Source organism: Marmota monax, unplaced genomic scaffold, assembly GCF_021218885.2.
Source record: "Marmota monax isolate L192 unplaced genomic scaffold, Marmota_monax_Labrador192_F-V1.1 WCK01_AAM20220418_F8-fsc00004, whole genome shotgun sequence".
Taxonomy (NCBI): domain Eukaryota; kingdom Metazoa; phylum Chordata; class Mammalia; order Rodentia; family Sciuridae; genus Marmota; species Marmota monax.
The window spans coordinates 30879105-30898781 of record NW_026692881.1 but is presented as its reverse complement, the minus strand read 5'-3'; the positions used below and the strand labels follow the sequence as shown (position 1 = coordinate 30898781).

The 19677-nt window shown below is 40.0% G+C and overlaps 1 protein-coding gene and 1 pseudogene across 4 annotated transcripts in view; one reads left to right on the top strand and one right to left on the bottom strand.

The window, feature by feature from the left end:
• Window positions 1-9044: 9044 nt before the first annotated feature.
• Window positions 9045-11820, bottom strand: LOC124096374 (signal recognition particle subunit SRP54-like; annotated as a pseudogene).
• Window positions 11821-16842: 5022 nt separating this feature from the next.
• Window positions 16843-19677, top strand: part of Shtn1 (shootin 1) — a 96534-nt gene continuing 93699 nt past the window's right edge. For 2 of the 4 annotated variants that reach the window (XM_058581328.1, XM_058581329.1), the window contains exon 1: window positions 16844-17097. Coding sequence is in view for 3 of the 4 variants with exons in the window: in XM_058581329.1 (XP_058437312.1) it covers window positions 17040-17097 (58 nt within the window). In the remaining variant the exon portion in view is untranslated. Of the gene's footprint in view, window positions 17098-19677 lie in introns of all 4 variants that reach the window. The other 2 variants (XM_058581327.1, XM_046450387.2) reach the window with 2 other exon arrangements.

Sequence of the window (19677 nt, the reverse complement as noted above, 5' to 3'; positions counted from 1 at the left end):
TGTAACTCTATTAGGATTTTACCAGTGTGTCCACTAATGCCCCTTTTCTGTTCCAGGATCCGCTCCAGGATACCACATCACTTGGTCATGCCTCTTTCCTCTCCTCTGATCTATGACAGTCTTTCCATGTTTTCTACGATCTAGTAGTTTTGAAGAGTACCGGTCATGAAGTTTGTAAAATGTCCCTCAATTTGTGCTTCCTTCACATTTTTTTCTTAATAGATTGAGGTTATTGGGTTAGGAAAAACACCAAGAAAGGGAATACCTTTCTTATCACGTCATATCAGTGGGCACAAGCTGTCAACACGACATATCACTGTGACTTAACCTTGATCACTCCATTCAAGTGCTGTTTGCTAAGTTTCTCCATTTTAAAGTTACTATTTTTCCTTTTCCATTTCTTCTCTTTGGCAGCAAGTCTCTAAGTCTAGCCTACATATAAAGGAAGGAGATTAAATTCTGCCTCATGGAGGGGGACTATTTACATATATTAGTTGGAATTCTTTCTTCCTCATTATAATTATGAGGAATTATACATAATGATTTGACTTCTATCAATATGGACAATATACTCCCTGCTCATGTTGTATCATCTTATATCCCTCCTGCTCCAGCCTCAGAATTATCCATTTCCCTGAGGAGTTCTGGCTCCCTTTCTTACATAATCGCATTTAGAAATCAAGATCTGGTTTAGGGTTGTGCTCATGGCTACTGGTATAACTCCGTGTCTAGGCCTTCTCAGTGGATGAAGAGAGGAGATAGCAATGTGCATTAACCCATGCACACACACACATCTTCATCTACTTACCTATTTGTCTACTATTAAAAGAAACATGAATTCACACTGATATCTTTGATTGTACTCCAGCATCACAACATTCATTTTAGACTTCCTTTCTTCCGTATTGATATGGTTCTGATAGCAATGTTTGCTTTGGAAACAGAAATTCACTTTTGCATGATTTCATCTCTGAGGAATGCTAAATCAATAGAAGAAACTACACCCAGTGTAATTAGGCTGAAGTAGAATACAAAAAACCCTGTGTCACACTCACATTTCAATAGCTACCTTCGTCATCACGTGTCTTCAACAAAGTTATCTTTTGTGGCTCTTTTGCATTTGTGAGGGAGCATATACATCACACCTCCTATACCCCAAACACATCTAAGTGTCCTGGTTCAAAAACACCAAGCAATGAATGCAAAGGGAAAGCCATATGTATTGTGGAGAAGATTGGAATCATAAAGCGTTTTTGAAAGAAGTAAAAGGACAAATAATATCTCTCATTCAACAAGCATAAAAGGATCCACATGTGGACCATCAGAGATGATACTATGAAAATAAAAATAATGTACAATGGCATAACCTCAAGGACTTGACGTCAATAAGAACAAGGTCTAAAGAATTAGAAGAAATGAAAGATTGTTGAGTTTATGAATTGAGCACAAACAGAAAAAAAAACAGAAGCATCTTTTCTCACAATCACAAAGCAAGCAGGATATCTGAAATTGCCACATCCTGCAGAAGTGGTTCCTTTTGGTGCTGATAGTGGCTGGGTTAGTGGTTGCAAATATGACCACAATTTCCAAAACCTTCAGCTGGTAGTTCAGAGTTCAGCAGGGAAAAGCAAGCCCAGCTAAGAAAGCAGCAAAAGAAGTTCTAATGGTGGTATAGAAGTTAATTGGAGAAGGATCTATATTGTATTGGTATTCTAATTTGGTTATAAATGCTTTGCTTGAAAGACCTACGAATCAAATTCAGAAAAAAAAAAAAAGCCTCAGGAAATAACACTGTGAAAGACTGTGATGTTGGAGTCCAAACATCAAACTGTGGACAAGGAGTTACACCAAACCACAGACAGTGTTAGCACTTTCCTAGTGGATTTCAGACAACCCTTTCCCCCACCACTTCACAATGACTCCAAAGATGCAGCCTTCAGGATGCCCATGCTCATGAACACTGGGTGTTTTTCAAGCCAAATGCCCAATTAATTGTAGCATTATGCATTTATTTTTTTTTATTTTTTTTTATTTTTTTATTCTGCTGCCTTTCCTATCCTCTACTATCCCCCCTCCCCTCCCCTCCCCTCCCCTGCCCTCCCCTCCCCTCTTCTCTCTCTTCCCCCTCTACTGACATTCGTTTGTCCCCCTTATATGCATTTCTTAATCATTTAACCTGTGTAAAATGATGCTACTGATTTTATTAGGTTCCCTATATTTTATTTATTTGTGGTTGGAGAAGCATTTAAGTGCTGTGTTTCTAATCTCATTTCCCCCATGACATCTATGGCTTTTATTGTGCAGTTCTGCACAGCATGATGATTTTTAAGAATGCATATGACATGCTGCAGCAGAACTGTCTAACTTATCTATCTGACAGTGAGAAACCCACGGCCCATCATCTATGGTTTATTGACTTATTTATTCAACTCTACTATACCTGTAGAGAAGTTCCAGAATTGCAAATCCATACTCCAGTGTGAGGCAAATTTATCAACTTGTGTTTATGGACAGTTTCTTTTCTCTTTAGATTTACAGTATTCAGTGAAAATACTGTTATCTTAGATTACTCAGGTAAGGTTGTTTTTACTGTTCCTCTTTAGTGAAGTAATGTCATGCATTAGTAATACTGTCTTTGGGGTCTGGATTATTCAACTTAACAAAATGTATTTAACATCTATCCACATTGCTGTTTGACTAAGTAGCTCATTTTTTTTAAAGAGAGAGAGATAGATAAATGAGAGAGGGAGAGAGAATTTTTTAATATTTATTTTTCAGTTTTCAGAGGACACAACATCTTTATTTTTATATGGTGCTGAGGATCAAACCCAGCACCCCGCGCATGCCAGGCGAGAGCGCGTTACTGCTTGAGCCACATCCCCAGCCTGCTCATTTTTTTTAATCGATGTATATATATTCCATTTTGTGGATGTACTATAATCTGTTTATTCATTCACCTGCTGAGGGACTTCTTGGTCATTTCCAGTTATTAGTGATTATGAATCAAACATTTACAAAAAATTATATATATGTTTATCTATGAACCTAAGTTTTTGTTCATTTGGATAAATCTGGGGTGTGAGATTGCTGGATTGTATGCTAAATGTTTGTTTGTTTGTTTATTTATTTATTTAAACCAAGGAATTAACCCAGGAGTGCTTGAGCACTGAGCTATATCCCTAGCCCTTTTTTATTTTTATTTTGAGATAGGGTCTCACTAAGTTGCTTAGCATTTTAGTCAGTTTTTTTGCTGCTGTGACTAAAAGACCTAATGAGGACAGTTTTAGAGGAGGAAAGGCTTATTCAGGGGCTCATCATTTTAGAGGTCTGAGTCTATAGACAGAGGGCTCCATTCCTTGGGCTCCAGGTGAGGCTGAACATGGTGGCAGAAGAATGTGGCGGAGAGAAGTGACTCACATGATGATCAGGAAACAGAGAGAGACTAAGCTCAGTTCACTCAATATATACCCCAAAGGCATGCTCCCAATGACCCACTTCTTCCAACCTTCTCCTACTTGCCTTCAGTTACCACTCAGTTAATCCCTATCAGGGAATGAATTCACTGATTGGGTTATGAGAGCCTTAACCCAATCATTTCTCCTCCAAACGGTCTTGCATTGTCTCACACATAAGCTTTTGAGGGACATCTCACATCAAAAGCATAACACTTAGGGTCTTACTAAATTGCTGGGGTTGGCTGCCGCAGTCCGGCTGCAGCAAAATAACCGGGGGGTGACGAGCAACTTGTGTACATTGATACAGCAGGAGTGGGAGCCGTTTATTGTAGGACAGGAGGGGTATATATACATTACACACAGCTTATCTTAATTAACATAAACTAGATACAGCAGTCAACCAATATGGAATCTCCACACTTAATGGCTCGCTGGCGCTACTTTACAAACCACTCCCTCTGGCAAAATGCTAGGAGCCATCCTGACTTGTTTACAGACCCTAACATTTCCCCCTTTTGTTTAATTTAAATAACGACCATAGTGGTTTTTACACAAACACCATAAATAATCTGCTACAAGCAGAAGGGGAGGATACAAAATGCCACAATACCAAGCCAATTGATGGCTCCATGCAAGAAGCCCTTGGAAAAATTATACCAGCAATGACACCGTTAGCAAAGATACCGAGTTACAATTTGTTGTAGATTACAGTTTGTTGTCTCAGTCCAGGTAAAGCAGTGTCTCAATAGATTAACTCACAGTCCAGGTAAATCACAGTCCAGGTAAGTTCTGCAGGCAGCTAGCTTAAATCACAGTCCAGGTAAGTTCTGCAGGCAGCTAGCTTGATCGGAAGTCTCGTCCGGTTCTCAGCAACACTGGAAATTCTTCTACCCTCGTTTTCACCGACACTGGGACGAAGGCAGGAACTCTGGCAATGATGCTAAAGAAAATCCTGTAGTATTCCAGCAGGCACTAAGAAAACAACCTTCTGAACAATTTAATACATTATCTCAAGGTTTTTTTTACATTAGAAATAGGCCTTAATGGTGCTCATTACTCATTAGCTTCCAAGTGTGGGAGAACCATTGTAGTTACTGGCCTTGGAAATGATCAAACTTCAGGGAAGCCGGGCTGTCTTCCACCTGCAGCGTCCCAGGCAGCCCCAGATGGCCCCGGGGAGAGTCCGGGAAGTGTTTCAGACTCAAACGGCCACTGGGCACAGGGAGCAAGAGCCTGCGAGACTGTGCCTCTGGGTCAGGTTTGGATTTGGGCTCTCACAGTGGCATCCCGCTCCCCAGGCGGGGGGCGGGGAAGAGCTGGCTGCCACACTTGGAAAGTCCTTGCTGTGCCATGACCGGCTAGCGCCTGTGGCAGCTGCCGCACCGATTCACGCACCCTCCGGTAACGAAAAGTATTCAGTAATAGCCTTTTGCTGCAACTTTTTTCCTGATAATCCTTCCTCCTCTGAACTTTCTTTTTTCTAACTAGAGTTCCTGGGCTTCCATCAACACAAGCCCTAACTGCTCTTGGTTCCATTGGGGTGCCTCCTTCCCTTATCAATTTACTTCTCACCCCTTCCATATTTTCATCATAAAGACAATAGAACATTTCAAGACAAAACAAGACACAAACATACTGTATCAATCTTCTCCATTTTCTCAAAATGGCCATTTTTCTTCTCGCCTTATCTGGGGACGAGCAGATTTGCTCCCGTCCTATCTATGGATGGGGAGCTTTTTTTCGTCACTTACCCCCAAGTGTCCCGGGGCTCCCCGTAATGGGCCACCATCTGCCGCAGTCTGGCTGCAGCAAAATAACCGGGGGGTGAAGAGCAACTTGTGTAGATTGATACAGCAGGAGTGGGAGCCGTTTATTGTAGGACAGGAGGGGTATATATACATTCCACACAGCTTATCTTAATTAACATAAACTAGATACAGCAGTCAACCAATAAGGAATCTCCACACTTAATGGCTCGCTGGCGTTACTTCACAAACCACTCCCTCTGGCAAAATGCCAGGCGCCATCTTGACTTGTTTACAGACCCTAACAGTTGGCTTTGAACTGGTGATCCTCCTGCCTCACCTCCAAAACCACTAGGATCACAAGCGTGCTACACCTGGTATGTTTAATTTTATAAGGAATAACTGATTGTCTTTCAAAATGGCTGTGCCATTTTAAGTTACTTCAATAATAAAGAGAGTTATTGTTGATCTGCATTCTTATCAACATTTGCTATTGTCCTTTTTCAATTTTAGTCATCCTAACAGAAATTCAGTATTATCTCATTGTTGTTTTAATTTTCATTTCCCTAGTTTCAAATGATGTGGAACATCTTTTCATATGCTTATTTGCTGTTTAAGAATCTTTTTGGGGGGTAACATATCTATTAATATTTTTGCCAATAAAAAGTTTGGTTTTTTAATTATCAAGTTTTAAGAGTTCTTATATTTTGAATACAAACACTTTATCAAGTATGTGACTTGCAAATATATTAATCTATAGCAAGTCTTCATAATCTCCAACTTCTTTTAATCTTAGTAGAACCTAAAATATCAGCTTTTTAAATTAATCATGTTTTGGTATTATATTTGGAATTAATTGTCAAGCCTCAGGTTACACGGTTTTCTTCTGTGTTTCTCTTTAAATGTTTTACTGTTTTGTTTTGAATTTCAGTCTATATTTTATTTTGAATTAATTTTTAAGTAAGGTATGTGTTGAGGTTTATTTTTGTATGTGGATTTTTAGGTGTTCTACACTATTTGTGAGAAAAAATATTCTTTTTCTATTGAATTGCTTTTGCTGCTTAAAAAACAGGTTGACTGCATTTTGTGGACATACTTCTGACTTGGCCATTCTGTTCAATTTTTAGTATGTCTTTTTGCCAGTACTTCATTGTCTTGATTACTATAGCTTTATGCTGAGTTAAAGCTACAGTAATCAGTTACCTGAAATCAGTAGCTTAAGTTTGTTTAAACAAAGTCCGACTTTGTTCTTTTTCAGAGTCATCCTGGCTATTCTAGATCTTTGGTCTTTCCATACAAATTTTAGAATCAGAGGATTGAGACTCTAAATGAGCTTGTAGGGATTTTGATTGGGATTATATTGGATCTAGAGACCCACTGAGGAGAATTGATGTCTTAGAAATATAGTCTTCACAATGACTATATCTCTCTCCATTTATTTAGTCTTTGATTTTTCATCAATGCTTTATACTTGGTTAGCATCTAGATCTTCCACAAATTTTGCTGGGTTTATACATAAGTACATTTTTTAGTGCTATTGTAAATGTATACGTAATGTGTATTTTTCCTTGGTTTTTGCTTTTATTTTTCCCCCAGTGCTGGGGATTGAACCCAGGGCCTCACATGTGCTAGACAAGCACAAAATTACCGTTGAGCTACAACTCCCGTCCTCTGTGGCTAATATGATCTTTTAGCAGCTCCACTACAATATGTCTAGATGTGGCCCTTGTATTCATGTGCGTTATTTACAAACAGACAAATATTAGTGACAACCCAAATGTCTAAGAATTTGAGAATGGCTAGTATTACTTGATTAATGGAAGAACAGGACTAAGTTTGCTTAAGAAGAAGTACATACAAAATACTGTTTAGTTGCTGGGTGTGGTGGCACACACCTATAATCCCGGCTACTTGAAATGCTGAGGCAGAATGATAACATGTTGGAGGAAAGCCTGGGCAACTTAGTGAGCCTTTCCCTCAAAATTACAAAAAGAACAAAAATGTAGCTCAGTCACAGAGAACTTGTGCACAAGGCCCTCAGTTCAAACCACAGTACTACACATACAAAGAAATACTGTTTAGTAAAAAGTAGAACAAACTATTATGTACACAAATATTTGAAAAATTAAAATATTTGCAGAAGAAACATGTTTAAGAATGTGAAAATCTGATTTTTTTCCACTTTTTTTTTTTTACTGGTGCATTATAGTTGTACATACTGATAGGATTTGTTACATATTTGTACATGTGCATGGTACAAAAATATAATTTGGCCAATATCCCTCGCCAGCACGTTCCCTTTCCTTCCCCACCTTCCACCCCTTGGTCCCTCTACTAATGTCCCTTTGATTTTTAGGTGATCCACCTCCACCTTGCTTTTTCTCTTTCTCTCTGGCTTCCACATGTGAGAGAAAACATATGACCCTGGACTTTCTGAGTTTAACTTATTTCACTTAACATAATCTTCTCTAGTTCCAGTCATTTCCCTGCAAATAACATAATTTCATTTTTCTTTATGTCTCAATAAAACTCCATTTTGTATGTATAACTACATTCTTTTTATTTATTCACCTGTTGATTCACCTAGGCTGGTTCCATGGTTTGGCTATTGTGAATTGTGCTGCTATAAATATGGGCAGGCATGTATCACTGGAGTAAGATGACTTTAATTCTTCAGGATAAATACCCAGGAGTGGTACAGCTGGTTCATATGGTGGTTTCACGCCTAGCCTTTTGAGGAACCTGATTTCCATAGTGGTTGTACTAATTTACAATCCCATCAACAGTATAAAATTCCTTTTCATCACATCCTCTCCAGCATGTATTATTATTTGTATTCTTTTTAAAAATAAGTTTATTCATTTTATTTCCCCTAGGGAGATTGATGTTGCCAAATCGCCAAAGGTTCTGGTTCCTTGCGTGTGCTGTCTTCAGATGCAATGTTATTAATTATATATTGTTCATTTATTGTATTTATTTCATAGTGAATTTTAAGAAGGACAGAGAGAGTCTGAAACATATCCAGAGGAAGATGACAAGAATGGGGAGGGTTTCCAAAATCTTCATGTCTGAGGAATGTGTGACAGGCTTGGTGGTATTTGGAACAGAAAAAGAGAAAACCTTAGTGAATCCATGCTCACTAATTTGAATCATTAAGACAGTCCTGTCGACAACTCTCCTGTGTCATTCTGGAGGCGGGAGGGAGACAGAAGTAGGCATGGTGGAACAGTTTAACTAATATCCTCCAGCAATTAGAGTTGTTTAAAAACGGAATAAACTGGTTTGAGAGCTTCATAAGTACCCCTTTACTGGAAGCAAATGTTAAGAAACTGAATGATCATCAGTGAAAGATAAGGAATCTTGGGAGGAGATTGGACAAGTTTATTATTTGCATTCTTTCTTTTAATAATCATTTTGAAGTTTATTTTACAGCACTTTTATTGAGACATCATGTAACTTACTGACCAGGACTGTTCACAAATGTAATGTTTGGCCTTTGAGACAATTAAAACCGTTGAAGTAAAATTTGACATCATGATTTGTTTAATTTGAGGAGGGTTAAGATGATGAAAACTAAAAGAAAATTTTTCAAACAGAAATATAATTTTCACAAAAACCCTATATTCCTCCCTTACATGAAAAGAAGGGAGGGAAGGAGAAAGAAAGGAAAAAAAAGAGGTGTGTGTGTGTGTGTGTGTGTGTGTGTGTGTGTGTGTGAGAAAACGCAAAGAAAAAGAGGGCAAGAAAAATACTCTTTTTTCCCTGTTTGCAAAATGGAGGGAAATCTCTGAGGTCTCAGCATATAATGTGATCAACCAAGTCAGTTTATATTAAAGCATCTTCTTTACATATTATTTAATCCCATCATGCCTTTCACATTGGAAGCTGCACCCTGTTGAAACTGCCTCTTCACTGACTGAGGTCCTGCCATGGCACCCACGTGATGAAGAACTCTTGGATCCATCATTTGGGCCATTTGTTGATTCAATTTTGCCATTTGTGATTGACTCACATTCTTAGGCATGTCGTCACCTTTGAAAAGTCCCTTGATATCTCCCATCTTTTTTACTATCTGTATGAACTTGATATATTACGTCAAAAGTTCCTGAACATCTCTTGTTGACATGCCTGATCCTTGTGCTACTCTTTGGGTTCTTCCTGTTTGCTTACCACAAACCATGGTGCCATCTGTACTGTTCAGTTCTTGATCATTTATACTATCCATTATTGTCATTAATTTCTTTATCCTTGACATTGACTCCTTTGTTCATTTCCTTTGCTTATAAAATCTGTTCCAAAAACCAGGGATCATCACCAAGATCTGACTGAACGGGCCCATTTTAATGACATCTTGAAATCATTCATACATGTCTTGCGATGTAAACTGACCATGTTTCAACTTCTCTATGAGTCCTTCATTTCATCCAACTTCAACTCATTGACTTTATCTATAAGTTCTTTAATGTCACCCATACCCAGAAGTTTGCTGATGAAAGGCTCAAAGTCATCAATGTGTTCCCCTGTACCCATGGAAACAATGGCAGCAACTGCACTGAGTGCACCACCTCCTTTTGTATGACCATCAAGTTTCATCACTCTTTTTTTAAAAAAAAAAATATTTATTTATTTTAGTTAGGTATAAATGACAGCAAAATGCACTTTTTCTAAAATATTTTTATACCTTTATTTTGTTTACTTTTATGTGGTTCTGGGTATCAAACCCAGTGCCTCATATGTGCTAGGCAAGCGCTCTACCACTGAGCCACAACCTCAGCCCAACAGAATGCATTTTGATTCATTGTACACAATAGCAGCATAACTTTTCTCTGATGGTACACGATGTAGCGTTGCACCCTATGTGCAGTCATACATGTACCTAGGGTAGTAATGTCCATCACATTCCACCATCTTTCCTGCCCCCATACTTCCTCCCCTCCCCTCACTCCCCTTTGCCCAATCAAAGTTCCTCCATTTTTCCCATTCCCCCCGCAACCCCATTATAGATCAGCATCCACTTATCAGAGAGAACATTTGGCCTTTGGTTTGGGGGATTGGCTTACTTTCCTTAGCAGGATATTCTCCAGTTCCATCCATTTATCTGGAAATGCCATGATTTTATTCTTTTTTAAATGCTGAGTAATATTCATTGTGTATTTATACCACAGTTTCTTTATCTATTCATCTATTGAAGGGCGTCTAGGTTGCTTCCACAGTTTACCTATTGTGAATTGAGCCTCTATAAACACTGATGTGGCTGCTTTATATAGACAGAGGAGAGGAAGAGCTGGGTCAAATGGTGGTTCCATTCTGAGTTTTCTAAGGAATCTCCATACTGCTTTCCAGAGTGGTTGCACCAATTTGCAGTCCCATCAGCAATGTATGAGTGTGCCTTTTCCCCAGATCCTTGCCAACACTTATTGTTATTTATATTCTTGATAACTGCCATTCTGACTGGAGTGACATGAAATCTTAGAGTAGTTTTGATTTGCACTTATCTAATTACTAGACATATTGAACATTTTTTCATATATTTGTTGATTGGTTGTATATCTTCTTCTAAGAAGTGTCTGTTCAGCTCCTTAGTCCATTTATTGATTGGGTTGTTTGTTTTTTTAGTATTAAGTTTTTTGAGTTCTTTTTTTAATATTTATTTTTTAGTTGTAGGTGAACACAATATCTTTATTTTATTTTTAAGTGGGTGCTGAGGATCAAACCTGGTACCTCAAGCATGGTAGGTGAGCGCTCTACCTCTGAGCCATAACCCCAGCCCTCAAGCCACAAGCCCAGCCCCCTTGAGTTCTTTATATATCTTGGAGATTAGTGCTCTATCTGATATACGTGTGGCAAAAATTTGTTCCCAAAATGTAGGCTCTCTCTTCACCTCATTGATTGTTAGTTTTGTCACTCTTACTGAGGCTACATCTAGTTTATCTTAGCCTTAGCTTGGGCTTCACAAGCCTGACCAATGGAGGCATCTATCACATAAACAGGTTGTATAGCATTAGCAACTTGAAGTATTTCTTTGAATAATGAGTCTTCTTGTTTGTGGCAGACACTTGTCTCAACAACAATAATTTCAAAAAAAATGTTATTTTTCAATTTCTCTACTTCTTTAGAAGAAATGACAACAGGATTCATTTCTGTACAGCTTCCATAGAATAGAATTCTTGCTTTAGTAGCACTCTGGTTTAGTTGGTCAAAAGCCCCTGCTCTAAATGCATCTGCACGTATCAAGCAGGTCTTCCAACCTTTCCTCTGGTAATAATATGCTAATTTTGAACACTTTGTTGTTTCACCACTCCCTTGTAATCCAACCAACATAGTCACATTCTATTTTCCTTTAGTGGGTGTCCATGCTTTAACTCCAGGGTCTACAAGCTTCACAAGTTCTTTAAAGACAACATGTTGAATCATTTTTCTTTTGTCAAGATCAGATGCTATCACTTCAAGATCAATAGGAGACTTAACATTTTATCTTAGTTGCTTCATTAGTTTAACATCCACTTTAATGTTCTACATACTTCTTTTAGCATAGCACTTAATACCTCTTCATTGATGATGGTGGCAATGCCCAAAGAGTGTAATGATGTTATTTTTCTTCCAAGGTCTGCTAGAACCATCTTGAAGACTTTAAGATGTGCTTATGAGGAACTCTTTTGCCTCATGAGGAGATGACATCATTCAGCATAGTCCAGTCTTTCTGGAAGAGGACATACTTCCAAAAGGATTTGGGGAGATGTTTCTTTGTTTTGATTGGCTTTGGTTTTAGTTTTTTACTATTAACTAACTGAGGCAGCAAAGTTAGTGGCAAAATAGGGTCCCTAGGGATACAAACTAGGAAAGAAAGCCAGGCCTCTAGGAGCCACTTTAAGAAAAAGGGATTAGATCCAAGGAGGTGCTCTGGGGAAACTCTGAAATGGGGCATCTATTATTTGTATTCTTGATGATTGCCATTATGACTGGTGTGTAATGAAATCTTAGTGTGGTTTTGATTTACATTTCCCTAATTGCCAATGATGTTGAACAGTTTTCATATATTTGTTGGCCATTTATATCTCTTCTTTTTGAGATTTGTTTGCTTAAAATGTTTGCCCATTTTTTAATTGGGCTATTTGATTATTTGGTGTAAAGTTTTTGAGTTCTTTATCTATTCTGGATTTTAATCCTCTGTCAGAAGAGTAGCTAGCAAAGATTTCTTCCCATTCTGTAGATTCTCTCTTCACATTCCTAATTGTTTTCTTTGCTGTGCAGAAGCTTATTAATTTGATGCTATCCCACTTATTAACTCTTGCCATTATTTCCTGAGTGTTAGGGGTCTCATTGAGAAAGTCGTTGCCTGTGCCTATATGCTGGAGTGTTGACCCTACGTTTTCTTTTAGGAGGTGCATAATTTCTGATCTAATTTCTAGGTCTTTGATCCATTTTGATATAACTTTTGTGCACAGTGAGGAATTAGGATCCAGTTTCGTTCCTCTACATATGGATAACCAGTTTCCCCAGGATCAGTCATTGAAAATTCTGTCTTTTCTCCAATGTATGTTTTTGGCATGTTCGTCAAGGATGAGATGACTTTATCTCTGTGGGTTTGTCTCTGTGTCTTTTATTTTGTATGATTGGTCTATGAGTCTGTTTGTATGCCAGTACCATGCAGTTTTTGTTACTATAGCTGAAAAATCTGTTCTTTTATAACCGGTTTATTGAAATATAATTTACATGCCATCAAATTCTCCCATTTAAAGTGTATAGTTCTATAGTTTTTAATCCATTCATAGAATTGTGCAACCATGAGTACAATTTTTCTGTATTTTTATTGGTGTATTATAGTTGTACATAATGGTGGGATTTGTTGTTACATATTTGTACATGCACACAATATAACAATATAATTTGACCAATATCATTCCCCAGTATTTCTCCTTTCCCTCCTCTCTTCCCTACCCCTGGCCCTCTGGTTTCTTTCCTCTACTGATCTCCTTTCAGTTTTTGAGACACCCCCATACACACCTTCCTTTTCCTTTCTCCTCTCTAGCTTCCACATATGAGAGAAAACATACAACAACTTTTTATTCTCGATGGCTGCCATTTTGAGTGGAGATGAAATCTTAGTGTAGTTTTGATTGGCATTTCCCTAATTGCTAATGATTTTGAATCTTTTTTTTTTCACATATTTTTGGTCATTTGTATTTCTTCTTTTGAGAAGTGTCTGTTTAGTTCATTTGTTTATTTATTAACTTTTTTGTTATTGTTGAGTTTTTTTATTTCTTTATGTAATCTGGATATTAATCCTTTGTCAGAAGAGTAGCTAGCAAAGATTTTATCCCATTCTATAAATTCTTTCTTCATTTCTGTTTCCTTTGCTGTGCAAAAGAAGCTTTTTAATTCGATGCCATCCCATTTATCAATTCTTGGCATTATTTCCTGAGTTTTCAGAGCCTTATTAAGAATGTCATTGCCTGGAGCATTTTTTGAGCATTTTTATTACCCCAGAAAGAAACCACATACCTATCAATAGCCATTTTCTATTTTTTCTCCAATCCCCACCTTGCCTTGAGTTTCATACAAATTTCTAATTAGCTTTCTCTTTCTATGGATTTTCCTATTGTGAACATTTTATATAGATGCAGTCATACACTATCTCGACTTCTCTGTCTTTCCCCACTCAGTATAATGTTTTCAAAGTTCATACATGTTGTATCATGTGTCAGTACTTTTTTTATTGCCAAATAATATTCCAATGTTGCATTTTTGCATCATAATTACCATTACAATAAGTAGCTCTGTACTGAAGCCTTTTAAGATGGACCCACTAATATAGAATGAGTGGATCAAGGAGGGCCAACTTTAAAAAAGATTTTAATCTTATTTACCTGTATACTTCAAAGGATTACATGTAATGTGATTTTACTTTAATTACCTGAAAAAAATCAAACAAATATTAAAGAAAGAATCCTTTTTTACTTCAGCACTCTCCCACTCCACCCAGGCTCCTTGGACCTGTTCTTGTAGCCTGAAGAAAGTAATTTTCTTGAACTTTGTACAAATATTTTCAATTCATTTTTAGAAAGCATTTCTTCTCTCTCTACATATACATGTATGTATGTAAAAATACTCATTTTTAAATGTTTTAAATTGCATGTTGTGTGCAGGTTAATAGCTCCATTGTGATGCCTGTAACAGAAATCCCTATGTGCATTATTTAACAGAACAAAAACTAATTATATCACTTCTATCCTCTCATCAATATTCATATCATATAAATAAACCATAAAGTAATGGGAGATCTGCATCCCAATAAGTAACTCTAATAGTCATCCTAATAATTCATTCCATGCCCTCAGGATAATACCATATTGTATTTCAGGTGGCTATTTTAATTTCAAGGAGGGTAAATGGAATTAATTTCAAGGGGCTGCGGATTGAGTGTGGGACCAGAACACTTAGTTTGATTATAGATTTGATAATTAACTCATCCTTAAACTCCAAAAATATTACCTAACTACAGTGTAATTGGAGTACACAATAAAACCAGACATTTAAGAGAATGGAATTTTGTAAAATAATACAAATACCTAATGGACACTCTGCTTATGTTTGGTAGAGTGTGAGAAAATACTCTGGTTATTTAGGTTTGGAGGGAACTCCTCCAAACTGCCCAGCAGTCAGAAATGACAGCTCAGGTTTAGCATGTTTCCCCACTGCCATGCAAAAGCTAGATCGCTATGATTTGACACTCAGTTCTCCTGTATTTTACTCCCCTCTGGAAAGAAATTATTTCTTTTCACAAAATACCCAGTGGCAGGACATTTTCGTGGAATTGAGTTTGGATTGGCTCATACTTCTAGCCCCTTCTTTCAATTCTGAGGACTAAAATGCAGTTTCAGGGAAAAGGCCACGTGGTTGTCTTCTGGGGACCATCACTGAAGCTGATTTGCAAGTACTTTGAATTATTTTATGAAAAATTAGGGAAAGGATTGAATGATTAAAAACTCAAACCAATTATTTTTTAATTTTTAATTCACTTCACTAAAAAATACTTTGTTGCTATTTTTAGATCATTTACCACCAAATGACCCATGCTAAAACACTATATTGCCATTTTTAGAAAAGCAGAAAGCAGTGCAACCATTTTTTCAGTTTATTTCGAGTCAATAGTTAGTAATGAATATGAGAAAGATACTGGTTACAGGATTCATCAAATTACCAGGCCTCCTGCCCATCTATCCCGGAGAGAGGGACACAGAAAATGGAGTTGGACATTTGCACAAAATATCAAATGAGGAGTGATCAGAAGCACTGTGCTGGTGTCCTACCTAAGAGCTTAGGATAGAAAAATCAAGATGTGCAAATAGGTCTAATCCAGGTTGGATTTATTTTCTATGCTAACTGATCAGTGTAAAAGAACTTTGCCTGTTTCAGTTTATAAATAGCAACCATAACCCTTTCTCATACCGGTAATTATTTTTTTTTATATTTATTTATTTTTTTAGTTTTCGGCATACACATATTTGTTTGTATGTGGTGCTGAGGATCGAACCCGGGCCACACGCATGCCAAGCGAGCGCGCTACCGCTTGAGCCACATCCCCAGCCCTCATACCGGTAATTAAAAAAAAAAAAAAAAAAAAACAACAGCAACTAAATGCTGCATTCTGGTTTGGCGTTTTGATCTTTTTCTTCTCTGTTCAATCCTTACCCTTCTCCTGGAGAGTAGGCATTATTACTCTTCCCATCCTTTAGGTGAAGTTCAAAGAGCACAGGAGACTTGACCAAACGTTAGCCAGCAACTTGGGCCTGGGGAAAGTTGCCCTTCAACCAGGCAGACCTACAGCCTCTCTCCTGGTCAGGGTCTATTCTAGAGCTGGGTTTAAATAGTGCGGAGGGCAAGAGGGCAGTGAAGGGGAACAAGTGCTGGGCTTCATTTCACAACACCTGGCTCTCCTGCCAGGTAGCTGTTTGCCTCAGGCATTTGAGAGGCAGTGGTCGCCCCCCTAGAGTGAATGTCCTCTCAAGCCAACCATAAGATCCCTACGCGCCTCAGGGCCCATGTTCCAGCCTCTCAAACCTGACGTCAGGTGGAGAAGCCCGCCAGGGCCCCAGGAACTGTTATCGGACTACCACGCCTCTCTCCCAACTGTGTGGTGACCTTACCAGCTGGGCGGCCCGCAAAGTGCAGGATGGTCTATTTCGCTCCCTGCCCTATTTCGCAAGGTGCTTGAGGTATGACCTGAGGCTGCCTTTGCAGGCCCCCAGGTTTTCCAGTCCCTAAAGGTCGCCCCAATAGACCACTGCGTGGGAACTCGGGGCTTCTAGTGCCCGCCACTTCCCGCTCTAAATCGTTTGCTCTTAGTGGCGCGGGTAGTGACCTTTGAGCTGCGTCCAAAGTGGCGCTAAGAACCCAAGGCCGGGTTTCTCTGAACGCGCGCGTCCGGGGGCGGAGGCGGGGAGAAGGGTGCAGGAGCGCCCAGCGGCCGCACGCAGGGCCGCGCGCCCCCCGCCTGCGCGTCCTGGGCGCGGGCCTCCAAGGAGGATCCCGGGCCGCAGCGGCCGCCGCGAGCTGGGACACTTGTTCCCGCCCCCGCCAGCCGCCGCCCCCACCGCGGCCCAGTGCCTCCGGGCCCCGCCCGCCGCCCGCCGCCCGCCGCAGGTGAAGCGGCCGCCGGGAAGGTGCGTGGGGATGATCTCACTCGCGCGCTCGGCGCCGGGAGGAGGAGGAGCGGGAGCGGATCCAACTTCCGGGTAGTGCCGCCGCACGCCACCGGCATCTTGCTTTTTCTTCCCCCTCCCCTGGGGGCCCCCTCGCCTCTCCTCCTTTCCTTTTATTCCCAGCCCCACCCGCCAAAATGAACAGCTCGGACGAGGAGAAGCAGCTGCAGCTCATCACCAGCTTGAAGGAGCAAGGTAGGCGGGCCCGCGGGCGCCAGGTGTGGGAGCCGCGGCCCGTGGGCGGGGACGGCTCGCGAGCTGGGTCTGCTGCAGGTGGGAGCGGGGCGGGGGGCGTTGCGGCCGACGCGGTCACCCGGTAGCTCCGTCACCTTGCAGTAGAGCGCAGGCCAGACGAGGTGCGAGTGTCGGGGAGGGTCGGGCCCCGCAGTGGGAGAGGCGTTGCCGCCTTGGCCCGCAATTGGAGATCCGGGCCAGGGACAAGGACCTGGCGCGGACCGGGGCGCGCGACACCCGTTCCACGCGGGAGAAGCGGGTGGGGCAGGACGCTGGGCGGCTCAGCTGGCCGTGCTCCTGGCCTTGGCCCCACCCTTGCACATTTGGGGCGCTCGCGGGCCTGCAGCGCTGCTTCACAGCCTTTCCAGCGTTTCATTGGGGTCGGTGCAGTTCCTCTTTCCTTAGCCAGGATTTTCAGGCCGCGATGTGTTTTTATCACTTCCCATTTTTAGCAGTGTATTAGTGAATCAACACCCTGTCTGTGTGCCTGGTTTCCTGAATGAACAGTGTTGGCGCTGGGCACAGGGCAGCCAGGCCCTGTGCACACGTTTCTCTACTGCTTGTAACTGGGGATTATCCCTCAATAAAGAGCTGTTTCAATCATTTTCATCATTACCACCCTTCTGAACAAAGCCAGATCAGAGAGCCATTGTTAATCTGACACATTTTAAAAATTCTTATTACCCTGATCAAAGGGTGGTCTGAGAATGTGGGTCAAGAAGGAGCCGAACATGGAGATTTAGGAAGTAAAAACGAGTAGGTACTTGTGCTTCTCCGAGTGACTTGCTGACATGGCCAGAAAGTGAAAGGGGCCCTGCTCTTTGGCTAACTCCTGTGTTTAGTCTCAGTTCTTCTGCTTCTCTTGGCTCAGCTCAGAAGCTTTGTGAACTTGGAGGAATGTCCGCCCTTCCTTGGATCTTGTGGTTTCAGTCAAGCCTTACCTGTCTAAAAACAAGGACTAAACCAGACGTCACATTGTCCTGTCCAGTACTATGTATAACCTGTTGCTTCTTGATTACACCATCTTCCCATCTGCAAGGTACTCCTTGCAAAAAATTCTTAACAGGACCATGTACTGTGTGACCTTGGGGGAAATTACTTAACTTTTCTAAAGTGGACATTGATATCTAGTATCTGGAATGTGCTGGATAGATATTAGTCTTCTTGGTCCTAGCACCTTCGCTTCCCAGCCTAGACTAGCCTGAGGGCCTGAAGTGAAGAACCAGTGAATCTGCTGGATGGGCAGAATTTCCTTTATAGGAAATCTCAAGTTTTATTAAGGGCTGCATTCTATTTGAATGTTATTTCTTGACTCTTGATTCATATTCCTGGACACATGGAACTTTCATTATTAGTATTACTGGATATCACATCTCTTGATGGATGCTCAGTCTTCGAATAATAAAAAGTTACTTCCTTTTCATTCTGTATATATTTTTAAGGGTAGATTAACAATGCAAGTAACCCACAAATTGTTTTTATTTGATTTGGGAACACGTTCTCTGTCTCTATGTTGGATTAAGGAGTGAGGAAAAAGGGTGTATTTCTAAGTTTATGGTTCTTCTGTTGTATTGGGAAACATCCATGGTGTTGGTATTTTCAGAGGCTGTATTTCCTTGATTAAGGGCATATCAAAGGTAATAGAACAGTTGACTTTGAAATTTGTGTTTATTAAAAGTACACTTTTTTTTAATGATGTTGGGTCTAGTTATCCAGGTGTGAGGATTTTTTTCAGCCCATAGTATGAATTTTATATATCTCAACGCAGGGCATTTACCATTGGATCATTGACTGTGATAACAGTTAACTTATTTCAAGAGTATTTAATTGTTGCTTGACTTGTGGAACTAACTGGAAAGCTAGGGATTTGAAATGAGAACTCAGGTTCTTTGGGTATCTCCAGTATTATGATCAATTTTGTAAAGTTTCGGTGTGTTCTACCCATTAACACTTTGAGTCCTCATTTCACTACCCCTGTTTGATAGGAAGGAGAAGAACCATCATTGAGTAGATATACTAGTTTCCTTTTTTAATTCCAAGTAAACACATGTTTTCCTTCCTTTAACAAATACCATGTGGTTACCACAGGTGGGGCCCATGTGCTAGGCACTGGGGGCCCAGGGAGTGAACTAGACAATTTTTGTCTTTGCTTTTTTTCTTTTTTTGTCTCATAGACATCATTAATCAAATAATCACACTGATAAATGTACAATTACCCTTTCTTTTTCTAGTATAGATTCTTAGACGTGAAATTGTTGGGTTAGAGGTCATGTACATAATAAAGTTTTGCTAGACAGTTAAAAAAATGCCCTATAGGGGGCTGATTTGTAGCTCAGTGGTGGAGTGCATGTGAGGCCCTGGGTTCGATCCTCAGCACCACATAAAAATAAAATAAATAAAATAAAGGTATTGTGTCCAACTACAACTAAAAATAAATATTGGAAAAAATGCCCCCTAATATGGCTATATCAGTTCACATTCCCCAAGTAGCCTCTCTATCCCCGTGTGCTGATTAACATTGACTGTTAGCCATCCTTACTA